Genomic DNA, 11,915 nt, shown 5'->3' with positions numbered 1-11,915 from the left:
AGAAACACACTCTTATTGTTAATGGAGCGCTATGAGAAATAGAGAAAATTATCGTGATAAAAAGTGATGCTATTGCAAATGATGCAAGAAAGGAAAAATGTTAATCACGTAATATATTTGTTTTACCACTCAGTGACTTCTCAATGCGTTGCTTGTTTCTAACATGGCAGCTGCACATTAGAGCTGTTAGACTTAAAATGTGATTCATTTAAACATGATATTTGTGGCGGGGTTAGACCAAAGGGGGGGAGTGGGGCGTAGGAGAGAGTAATACGTGAGCTGTACCAGTATCTAGAGAACCCGACAACGCCACCTGGGGACTCTCACCCCAGGAACTACAAGTTAAATGTGAACTACCGCAATTAGTCACACAGGTCACAAAGGTCACACAAGTTCGTTTGCTAGGAGAAGACAGAGACGTGGTTCAGATTCAAGGCAATTGCAGTTTATTGAATATTTGGTGGAATTGTTGATTAGTACTAGATTTCTGGAGTGCCTGCGGGAGAAACAACCTAAAAGCCAGTACAAAAACAAATCCAACCATTTGAAATGTACAAAGATATTTATTTAATTAATGTAATTCTGTTTAATAATAAAACTATTTTAAAACAAAGGACACTTCCAGAATAAAATGAACCTGGAGAGGGAGCAAAGTGGATGGAAGCCAGCGGGGTGAGAGAGGTGGTCAATTACTTAAATATCCAGAGGTGAAACAAACCACCAACCACTCGTGAGCGCACAGCAATCTATCAGGACTACCACACCGGTGTAAGATCAGGTGCCCCAGTGCTCTTACCACTACAAGCCGTGAAAGAAAGCCACACAATGTCCAACCTCCACCACCAGCCGGCAACCTGGTCCACCAGCTTATGGAAATTGTCTTAAAAACCAGTTTGTTCACTCTAAAATGCGACCACTAGGCTAACATAGCCAAACTAAAACAGGCAAGGACAAAACAGAGGCAACCAAGAGCAAACAAAGGCAAAACAGCAGCTGATAACACCCTACAAAACAACAAAAGACATTACATGTTAATAACAGGTTTATAACATGATTATAACATGGTTATAACAACTACCTTTTAACAGTCACCCTTCTTAACTACTGAGTAGACTATTCATACCTTGATGAAACGGTCTTTGTTATACGGATACTAGGGAAATCAGCAACGTCCACATTAAGCCAAGGCAGGCAAGCTTGGCATAAACCTCAACCATCAGACCATCAGTTTATTGAATTTCCCTTCTGGGATGAATAAAGTATTTTTTCATTTCATTTTCAGACACCAGTACGCAGGGAAGACTGTCAAACAAATGAATGTCACCATCATGAAAATGAATTAAGGCTTGAAAGCAGTCAAAACCCTGTCCACAATCCTACCAACACACCTACCTCAGAGTCACGAGGAGCCCATGTGGCACTCAACCAGAGACAAAAGGGCAGCCATGATGCCACAGGTGCCTTAAATACCCTCAATCAGGGGCTGGGCAATGGGAGGAGCTGACCTACATCTGATGGTGTGTTCAAGGGCCATCTGGAAATACCAAACTTTCGAGACAGATGCTCCCACTACATATTGAAGAAGTGCTTTTAGGTCCATAATGAACATGTCGAAATCAAAGTGATGTTATTGATTGAATATTCTCTGTGATAAATAGATGAACTAGTTTCCTAACCCGTGTTCTATTAGCTAATAATACCACCAGTGTAAAGCCAGCTTTGGGCTCAACATATCCTGTTAATGTCTTGTTTCGTATTCCCACATTCTGTCAAAAGTTTGACAACGCTTACGACTGCAAAGCTAAAAATAGCTGCATGAGGTGCCAATTAGCAAATGTTGTTGCAGTAACACTTAACTGAGACTGCAAACACAGTAAACATAACACCTGTTAAACATCAGTATCTTAGCTTCCATCCATTAGCTATACTAGGCTAATAAATGTAGAACATCGCAGCCGACACAAGACGAGAGGCAGGGAGACGGTTTGTGGCAGGAAGCCTCTGAACCCTGAGACAACCCAAGCAGAATCTACAAACAGAAAGGCCCCAGATGAACCCAGATCCATCTTGCTGTGAGGCGACAGTTTCCACCCCTGCAGCACCTTTCCACCCTGCATTCAGCATGCTGACACTTTCAACTCAAAGCACTGCTGTCCCTGAATGAAGCCAGACAGAGCAGCAAGCATCCCACCAAACACTTTGACTTCTTCAGCACTCAAAATCCTGAAAACAAGACAAACTGACATTTTAAAATCTAATATAGCTTTAGATTCTTTGTCTTTTTCGCCAAAATCTCTCCTTTTTCAGGTGCTTCCTCAAATGTACAATTCGTATTTCCTCGACACATTTATTTTACTACTTTAGCGCTCCTTTTTGTGTCTGCTACGTGTTTTGTCCGTGTGATTCATTGGTGGAAGCCTTGTGTGTGCCCGTCTGTGCACTTTTATGAATCACTACGGATTACTCAACCTCTGCTTTCCTGAAGCTGAGCCCATTTATCAGCTCCTCCCTGCAACTTGCCATTTCAGCCTGTGGAAGACAACATCGCTGAGACTGAAGCCATTTGAGTGAAATATATCCACCGTGATCTTTCGGTACTCGGGAAGGCCACCGACACCCCACCCACTCCCGACGCATCCTCCTGGGACCGGTTGCTTGGCAACACTGGCTGATTGGGTTAGCAGGGTTAAGAAAGGGTCTGGCACGGGCCAGAGGAATCAGATCACTCCCATTGATCATCCTCCGTGTGCACTCCGCTGAGAGTCGAGGCCGCAGCCACAAAATCAAAGCCCTGCCTTCATGTCTGAGAGGGGGTTATTACGCACACGGGGGAAGCGCACAGAGACCCGGCGGGCTTTGTGTGGTCGCTCAGTCCAACATCCCATACCGCACATGGCTTTGTGCTGCTGCAAGTACTCACAGTCGCCAGCGACGTGATTGTAATTGAAGCCCTTTAAAGAGATTTCAGGCACTACAGAGGGCAGGTCTGGAGAGCAGAGAAGCCTCCGGCGTCTAGAAATGGTGCTGCTCTCTGGTGACCTATTATCAGATATATGGGGATCTATTTAAGGTCATTAGCTGTAATTGAGACTGACACACATGTATAAAATGGTGTCACTTGTGGGGAAAGACCAGTGGGTGGAGGGCTGCAGGGTGGGTGGTGGTATTCCAAATGCCACCCCGTGTGGGAGTCTCGACAGGAGGCAGACGCACCGAACAGATACACACATCCCACTTTTTTGCTTTTAGGATTATTATCCCACTTTTAGCAAACACATTCAATGTATATATTTAACAACCTTCTGTTGCATTTTCTTCTTCTTACAGCTCCATTACTCAGCCTCACATCGTTACACAATTCTTTTCATGTGACACTGAATGCAGCACAGCCCAGTCTCACACCAAAATGTGTAACAGCGACACTGGTCCATAGTGTAAACTGCATTATTTTCTCACACACACAGAAAAAAGACTGTAAAGATGTGAGATACCAGTATTTTTTTTAGGGCTAATCTCTGGGGAGGACTCATTAAAGTCAGCATTTGCAGGCATGATATCGATTTTAAAATTGTGAGGACACCCAGATCAACTAGTGGATTTGCTCAGGCAACTAGTTGACTAGTTAAGTCAGTATATTTATCAAATGTTGTGCTCCCGCTGTGGTGTGGTTGTCATGTTTCTATAGTTTTCCTACAAGAAAAAGGCAAGATTTGCTGTGACAATGTGGTGAAAGACAGGCCCAAGAGAAAGAAGACAGACTACAGTGTGTGCTGACATAGCCTGTGTCTTGTGAATACTAACACTTTAAAGCATAATTACATGTTGGTTAAAGAATAAAACTAGATGGGACAGTACACGCAGTACTGCACGGTGTACTCCCGACAGACAGAACTCCAGAAGGAAAAACACAGTTCAGAACTCCATTAAGAAAATGCCTGTTTTTAGTTTCCTTCAGTATCACAGTGATCCAGTGATATTTGTCTGTATATGTTTGACTTCTCTACAAACAGACAGATGCTGACAGATAGTTCAGCTACTTTTAAGCCAGACATTTAACCCAAAGTGAGTATAATTGGAGAGCAAATGTTGTGTCTTTGAATTCCCCACTGTTGCAGTGTTGTTTTGTGTTTATAATGCCGATATGGGTCATTTTCCTGGTTGTAAAGTGCTGCTTAACTGTATCCTGAAACTATTTGGGCTACAAACTCTCAAATCCACAAAGTATTAATAGATTTTAAAATATCTCAGTTTCAGTTTTGTGGGTTCATGTTTTACACAAGAGTGTAAATTAAATTGTGCGTTTAAATGTTTTAAACGTGTCTCTAAATGCGTCCCTCATTTCTGTGCACGACTCGGTTCAAACCGGTCCACGCCGGCTCTCTTCCCCCTTCACATTGTTGTGTTTGGCACAAAGTGCGTGTAGCAGCGTTGACACCGGCCAACTGTTCCTCCAGTCCTGCAGGCCTTTGGTGGCGACTGCTGAAGTCCTGGAGAGGTGTAAAGTGCAGCGAGGCAGTGTGTGGCGCCGGCCGGGTGATCCCTCCCACGTCTCTTTACTCATGCTGTCCCGAGGGGAGGTAGACACCCGGCCAACTGGTGTCACTGTTCCGCCGCCAAAGCCCACTGAGTCACCGCCGAAATGGGGCAGAGACGTGGTTCTCCTCACCGCCGGTTTGCTTTGTTTCACCGGTTTGCTGATTTATTTTGAAGTTTCTGACCGTCCACACCAGTTTGACACAGAACACCCACACTGATGAAGAAAATAGTGATGGACTCTTATTTTTGAGCCTAATGTGAGCTTGTGTGTTACACGTGTTGCGTTTTGTTGTCTTATCTGACTATGTGCAGTTTATTCAATAATGTTTCAGTATTGTTCCCCTCTCTGATGTGCACAAGCTGAATTTCTCTTATTTTATCTGCCTCTTATGTACTATAACATCCCATTAAAACTGTCTAAACAGGGTCTGTTTCCATTAAAAGAATGCAGTGATTTCGGTTTTCATCGCTAGTCCCCTCAAATAAAAAGGCTGATGGTGATATTGGCTTCAAAGATTAGACGAAATTTTTTTGTTGTTTACAAAAATTTATTCATACAAATCTTACAACACGTTATTTTTTTAAACATTTATTGACCTGACCCTTTGCAGATCGCCATTTGAAGTAGTAATCTAATATTCACTTTCCACACAGTAAATATATATATATCTTTGAAGATTATTTCATTTTGAGTAAGGCTATTGGCGCTTTCATTATCATACATATAATGTTTCATGGAGAGCAGGAAACTGCTCCTCACCCTCTATTTTCACAATAAAATGAAAGAAAAATCTACGTCTAGTGCTCTAAAAACAAAATGCCAAAGAAAGCAGTGCAAGCAAGAACGCTTGACGTCTAAGCTGGATGACGCTAAAGGTCCTATCAAACATCTGTGCAACACAAAAACAACAACAAAAGGGTGAAATGTAAGCTGATGATGTGCAGCATTGTAGGGCCACTAAATAGCCATCTGTGATTCATGGCGATTTTAAAGTCGATGCAAGGCACCACAGCCGCAAACTGCTTCCTGCGTCACAAAGCCTAGAGGGGAATGCAAAATTAAAGAAAGATTGATACAGTAAACACAGACTGAAGAATGTTCCTGCTGTGTGAAAACTAAAATCCTCAGCTCCTCAAAATCGGTATTCTGTCCTCATAAATGTGTGCAGACTGGGGAACCAGTGTGTTTTGGGTTTGACCATGTAGGTTATCTAAATGTGGACTGATCTCACTTTTCAAAATCAGAGTGTTTATTGTGATTTGGCTCACCGTCTCTCATTTGGCATCTCTCTAACTGTGTTCTTACATCTCAACTTTCCTCTTTAAATGTAATCAATCATGGCAGCTTTTGTGCCAAACTGCAGATAAAGATAATTAAAAAATAACCACTTTAATCGTCCACAGCATTTTCTTCATACATAACAGTTACTTTACAAAAAAAACCCTCGACTTTTCTGACTAACAGAACCCTTAAATCATGACATTAGACTGAGAAATTCTCGTCAGCAGTAAAGTACATTCAGAGTGATTCTCCAAAGGAGAAATGTAGGTGAGGAGAACAAGGGCACAAAACAACATCCAGAGATGACAGAAAATGTATGTTTGTAGTAGTCAGAGAGCAAGCAAAACCATCTAGTTGGAGTCGTCTGCACAGATGCGGTGGCTTAGTGCAATTACTTTAATCATGCAATCTACTGTAGTTTGTACATTGGTTCACATGACAGAAAAGGGAAGCACAATAGACCCAGAAGGTTCAAACACAAGAGTTCAAACTGCCTCGAATGTCTCTCACAAAGAACAAACTGATGGATAAATCACCATGTAACAAGTATCATTTCTTTTTTTTTTCTTCTTTTTTTTTTTCTTAAATGTTGCCTGATGGTGCTCGAGATGTTAGTGATACTTATTATATGGGCGGAGAGAGACGTGAGAAAACCTTCAGCAGAATAAGAGGTTTCCAAACACAGAATCCAGTTGATAGAAACACAAGATTGGCACTTTTACATGAGTCAAAGGTGTAAGCTCACTTTGTAAACACTGCAGAAGAAAAAAGGGCAAGAAAAACCTCAGAAGTACTCTGGTCCTCATCTCAGATTTTGTCGTTTTGACTAGAATCCCAGCTTAAAAGCTGGCATTTTGAATTGTTTTAAAGCCAACCGAGACAGCTCACGTCTGGTTTAACAAAGCTCTACTATCTAATGATCTAATATCTAATGATATGTAAACATATTATCCTCCCCCACATTCAGCCTGTATGTTATACAGGTGGAGCTAAAGGTTCAAATCTGTGAGACTTCGAGAGAGACAGGAGCACAAATGAGGTGGAAGAAGAAGAAGAAGAAGTTGGGGTTTGAGTGTTTGGATCACAAGAGTTGAAGGTGAGAAGAAAAAGGTCGGACATGAGAAGCCCCCCTGCGAGGACACGGCCTCAGGAAAGAGCCTGAAACTCACCGGAAATTCGGGAGAAAACTGTTTCAGCCAGTCTCCCAAAAAAGCCTCAAACTCATCCCCGTCCGGGAGGGCATCAAAGTCTATGTCTTGTAGGATATGATGAATACCTATGTCTTCAAGGCTGTTGTGAATAAAGACAACTAAACTCTTAATGTCACTTTACAAAAAGCAGCATTCAATACATTGATTGTCTTTTAAACTATTTATTTTCCTCACATTCATATCTCTTCACTAAATGTTTAAAAGACAGGGCTGTTGGAGCATATCATCATGTCAAACAATTGTGTCCTCCTCAATAAATAAGTCTAAAAAAAGTAAACCAATGATTACATAAATAGAGGCTATTTTCTTTTTTTTTTCTCTCAAATGAACAAAAATTGGTCCACAAAGTAGATATGTGCGTCCTCAAGTGCTTTAAGTACAAAATAAAAAACAATATTATTATCAAAATATTCATTTTAATGGCTTACTTCATACATAAATACATGTTTAAGAACACAAAAGCGATCCACTGATTGGTCAGATCTCAAAATGACTTCATCTGGGGGCTGCACACACTTAAGTTTTTTGTGTTTTTTTTTTTTTTCTTTTTTTCAGGAGGGGTAGAGAGGAGGATGCTACAAATATGCCAGCCGCCGTCCTTTGTTTCTAATTCTCTGTCTATACCTTTTCCCCAGGACTGCTGCCAGGTATTTCTTGACTGCCATTTGCTTTCGGTAGCGGCTGTAGCTGTCTGTGAAGATCCCGTCTGAGTGTCGCTTGGAGAGGGGCTCTGAGCTGTCGTCCAGTGTTTTCCCACCGCTGTGAGGAGAGACAAGAGACAGATCTCACTACCATCACACTGGTACATGTGCAGTCTACACCAGCCCTCCCCCTCCCCACTGTATGTGCAGCCTGTGGTGCTGAGGTGAAGAGCCTGCATGGACACTTGAAGGAAGATCTCTGTGCCTCCATCTTAAAGGCAAAAAAAAAAGAATTATTGGATGATCCCCATTTTGTGCAGAGCAATGCAGCCTGGAGAGCTGCTGTGTAGAAACAATACCAGAAACCCCAATATATGTCCTCATTATGGAGCAAGATTTAGTAGGAAAAAAAGGCAGCAGGGAAGTGCAGCAGTGTCATTTTGCATGAGAGGTTTATAATTTGGAGACCTGTTCATAATCTCTCTGTGCTTAACTTTTAACCCTCCCGTGCGTAATTTGGCACACATTTTTGCGCTAAGATGCTGCTCATAAAGCCAAAGCAAGTGCAACCTCCTCCTCCTTCCATCGGGAACCACTGGGACTAGGGGCCTATAAATTATTCATATGGAAATAAATTTAAACCTGTGCGGGGTAATTCTTCCCTCTGCGCCTCACACTGCAGCGAGCGCAGAAAATGACACTTCCCAAATCAATCAAGTGCCCGTTTGTGCTCTCCCCCGACGACTTTATAGCATTAATAAAGACTGATTCAGAGGCGCCAGATTGAGCGGCATGCTGGGAGATAATGGGGCGCACAGACACATACAGTACGTAGAACAGCGTGAATTATGGGCTTTTAAAAGGATCAGTCAAAAGAAAACCAAAACGCACAGAGGACAGAAAAAACATTAAGTACAATAAATGAAAAAGAAAAAACAAGAGGGGACAACCAAGAAGATGTTCTTACCCTACACGTTTTGCCATCAGAGAATGAAGGTATTTCCTTGCTGATAACTGACCCAGCGCTTTCCTGTAGGCTTTATTAAACATGCCGTCTGCATGCCTTTCCGTTCTGGGATGATAGATAGCCACACAGTAAAATCACCACACACCCAGCGCAAGAGGCAACAATGTCAAGTGAGCTACACTGCAAAAACAAAAATTCCATCTGATATCTCCATTATGAAACTAAAATTAGGCCTTAAACTCATTTTTTGGTCATTTTTTCTGAAATAAACTAAAGACTGTGCAAGTAATTATGAGGATATTTTGCTTGCGTTCTATTTAAAAAGTGTTTTCTTGCAGCATCATCGCAGGATATTCTGCTTTGTTTCATTTTTTGCTGAAAATAGAGAAGAAGAAAAAAGATTTCAAAACTCGAAAGGCGCTCCCTTGCAGCTAGATGTTGCTGGTTTATTTAATTCCTCGTGATTTAATCGACTACGTTTCCCTAGGGATTGCGTTATTAAATAAAAAAGACAAGACTAATTTGGACAAAACAAAACAAAATCCAAAAATAACAGTTTAAAAATAAAACTTGTTTGGAGTTACACAATTTCGACGATACGTTGATTCACACAAAACGTAACAACATACATAGACAGAAATAGGACTACAGTAATGAGATGTGGATGTCTCCAACGTCAAAGAGGAGGGGAGAGAAAAACAAAACCAAAAAAAAAAAGTTTGCGTAAAACGGTGCTGATAGTCACCTTTTCTCCGGAGGATAGTACAAAGTGTAGACATCGTCCGCGACAGACGGAGCGCTTCTCACATCCATTTGGTCTCTATCATAATCCAGGGACGGGAAGGAGTTCCCATCCTCATCATAAACCTCACTGTCAAGTCTGAATGTGAAAAAATAGACACATTTTTACAGTCTGTTTTACATCCTGTGCCACATTTAAATATTATTCACATTTTTTTTTAAAAATCAGGCTGAAAGAGAGAGAAGACTTCTATGCGTAAAAGCGCATAAAAAGCTCTTCTCTACTTCTATCTATCCAGAAATATTACTTGTTTCCAACCATTTTTGAAAAATCTGAGCTTTAAACATTACTTCTGTGACCAAATCGTTTCCTATTAATTATCTAATCATTTAAAATGCTCGATTGATGGCTGCAGGACAGGTTGAGACACTGTAATTCACTGCCCCAGCAGCCTAAATTGCATTACTGCCGCTCCCTGGTGAATGTTTCTCAGCCCTATGGATTGGCTGTCAGAGCCACTAATCCAATAGGCTCTTATGCCCTCAGACATAACTAACTGTAAAGCAGATATGCTCGTTAGCCTGCTGCTGCTGCTGCTGCTCACTACAGTCATGTAAAAGCTCTCCTCTCCGTGCGTAAAAATCAGACATCAGCACCTGGAAAGTGAAACTTAAAGACAGAAAAGAGTGTACATACCTAACACTGGGAAAGCTAAGCCCCACAGGTGAGCAGTTGACGCTGTAATGCATTATGATTCCATAGATGAGTAATGCTAAAGTCGCTTTACTAGACATTGTCTTGCTGCAAAAGAAAAAAAAAATGACATCAAGTGAATCAAGAGACAAGGCGCACAATCGAAATCTACTCAGAAGAACAGTTCTTGGATGCAATGAGGTGGATTCTCCGTGATATTCGAATACTTTCACACCACACCTGAGAGTTTTCTAAAAGCAAACAGACAGACACACCTGACATTCCAGAAACTCTCCCCACTTTTACGCTGCGTAAAAATCCCCGAAAAGTGCCTTCTCTTACCAGTTGCGAGATGCTGGACGCGATCCGCTGAAGATCTCAACTGGGAGAGTGAGATAGGATCTCTACCTCAGTCTCTCTCTCGCTCTCTCTCTCTCTCACTCTCTCCCCCTTCCTCTATTCCCTCAGTGAAGCGCCTCTTCAGTGTCCTTGTGCTCGTTCCGGGTGTGCAGCCCTCCCGCAGCTCACTTCTCGGGGATTTCTACATGTACTCGGTCCTGGAGCGAATGGAGAGCGCCGTACATTTGTCTGCGGAAAAACTTTCCCTGCGTCCTGTGCAACTTAACTCCAGTGGGTTTTTTATCCATGAATGCGAAAGGCATGCCTTTTTCACTTGTCACGTAGGTGAGGGGAGGGAGAGGGGAGGTGGGCGGCTGCGTCATCGGCCCCCTGTCCCATTGGAGCGCATCCTTCTTCCGCGTCAATGAAAGACCCCGAGCCAAGTCATAAAAAAAAAAAAAGGAATGGGTCTTGAATTCAAACATTATCATTAATTAAACAGCGAATTAATGTCAATATTTGACGTCACGCTATAAATAGGATCACGTGGTCGGATCCATCTGAAGTCGGTGGGAGGAGGAGGAGGAGGAGGGAGGAGGAAGGGGGTCCAGAGCTGAGATCTGCGTCGAGACTGACAGGGTTTGTTCTAGAAAAAAAGTTTGAGAGATGAGTTACGCAGCCAGATATTAAAGTTACACCTGAGCTGGTTAAAGCCTCCAGACTGTCTGAACTTTTACATTCTTGCTCATAATTTTAATCTTATAGTTGTTTTGTTTTATGCATTAATACAGCTGCCATATTGGCATATTGTAGAAATATAGATATGTATTAACATCATCTACTGTCCTGTGGAGCTGTCAACTTATCCTCCCTTCTAATTTAGGCACCAAGACATACCTCTGAGGCATTTGACTTATAGTATAAGCATATATTTAGTCATTTTTGTTCCCATTTTCACTCAGGTTTTTGGCTGTGTGCCTTATTTGTAGTAATAAAACTTTCTAAAATAGGTTTGTTTTCAGCTCCTCCAAAAATCTTTCAGCCCATAGATTAGATAGATTAAACCTTTATTGATCCCGCAGCAGGGAAATGTTAAGTAAAGAAATCACTAATGCAGTGGCAGTGGTTTATGTAAAAAAAAAAAATCTTAATCACTAAAATCTGAGACAAACTTTAGTTTTCATTTGACAGCAATCAAAAATGTGCCTTTTTCCTACACAAGATGTAACGTTCGTGATAGTCTCGTGGAGCTGTCCGGTGCTGAAACATGACTGAAAGTCTCTAAACTCTGCACCAAACTGCTTGGATTATTAACATGTCAGTATGTGTTTTTTATTAGTTTATTTTAACCACACAAAACCAGATATTTTAAGTAGCATAAAGGTTTGAACCTGAGAAAAAGAAACACAATTCCTATCACCAATGAACAACTCGGATGCAGTGAAAGATTAAGACTCATCCTTCATTCAAGCAAAAGTGAAAATCCTACTTAAGTTGAAGGTAT

The 11,915-nt window shown here is 41.6% G+C and overlaps 1 protein-coding gene across 2 annotated transcripts; it reads right to left on the bottom strand.

Moving 5' to 3' along the window:
* Positions 1-5,070: 5,070 nt before the first annotated feature.
* On the bottom strand, positions 5,071-10,595 carry adcyap1a (adenylate cyclase activating polypeptide 1a). Of its 2 annotated transcripts, XM_008298366.1 has the most exons (7): positions 10,415-10,595; positions 10,076-10,180; positions 9,383-9,517; positions 8,638-8,742; positions 7,654-7,788; positions 6,988-7,108; positions 5,071-5,577 (listed from the first exon to the last, which is right to left on the bottom strand). In XM_008298366.1, the coding sequence occupies exons 2-7, from the start codon at positions 10,171-10,173 to the stop codon at positions 5,569-5,571; spliced, it is 603 nt and encodes a 200-aa protein (XP_008296588.1). In that variant the 5' UTR covers positions 10,174-10,180; positions 10,415-10,595; the 3' UTR covers positions 5,071-5,568. The 2 variants fall into 2 exon arrangements, with proteins under 2 accessions (XP_008296588.1, XP_008296590.1); XM_008298368.1 differs by lacking the exon at positions 8,638-8,742.
* Positions 10,596-11,915: the final 1,320 nt, after the last annotated feature.

Source organism: Stegastes partitus, unplaced genomic scaffold (assembly GCF_000690725.1).
Source record: "Stegastes partitus isolate 25-593 unplaced genomic scaffold, Stegastes_partitus-1.0.2 Scaffold1309, whole genome shotgun sequence".
Taxonomy (NCBI): Eukaryota; Metazoa; Chordata; class Actinopteri; family Pomacentridae; genus Stegastes; species Stegastes partitus.
Note: the sequence above shows the minus strand (reverse complement) of the source record. Positions and strands in the feature narration are given on the sequence as shown.

Excerpts from the sequence above, each read along its gene's own strand:
- adcyap1a (XM_008298366.1), bottom strand. The coding sequence starts at position 10,173 with ATGTCTAGTAAAGCGACTTTAGCATTACTCATCTATGGAATCATAATG. Across the intron at positions 9,518-10,075 it reads CTTAGCTTTCCCAGTGTTAG|ACTTGACAGTGAGGTTTATG; the intron begins GTATGTACACTC and ends TTTCACATTCAG. Across the intron at positions 8,743-9,382 it reads TACTATCCTCCGGAGAAAAG|AACGGAAAGGCATGCAGACG; the intron begins GTGACTATCAGC and ends CTATCATCCCAG.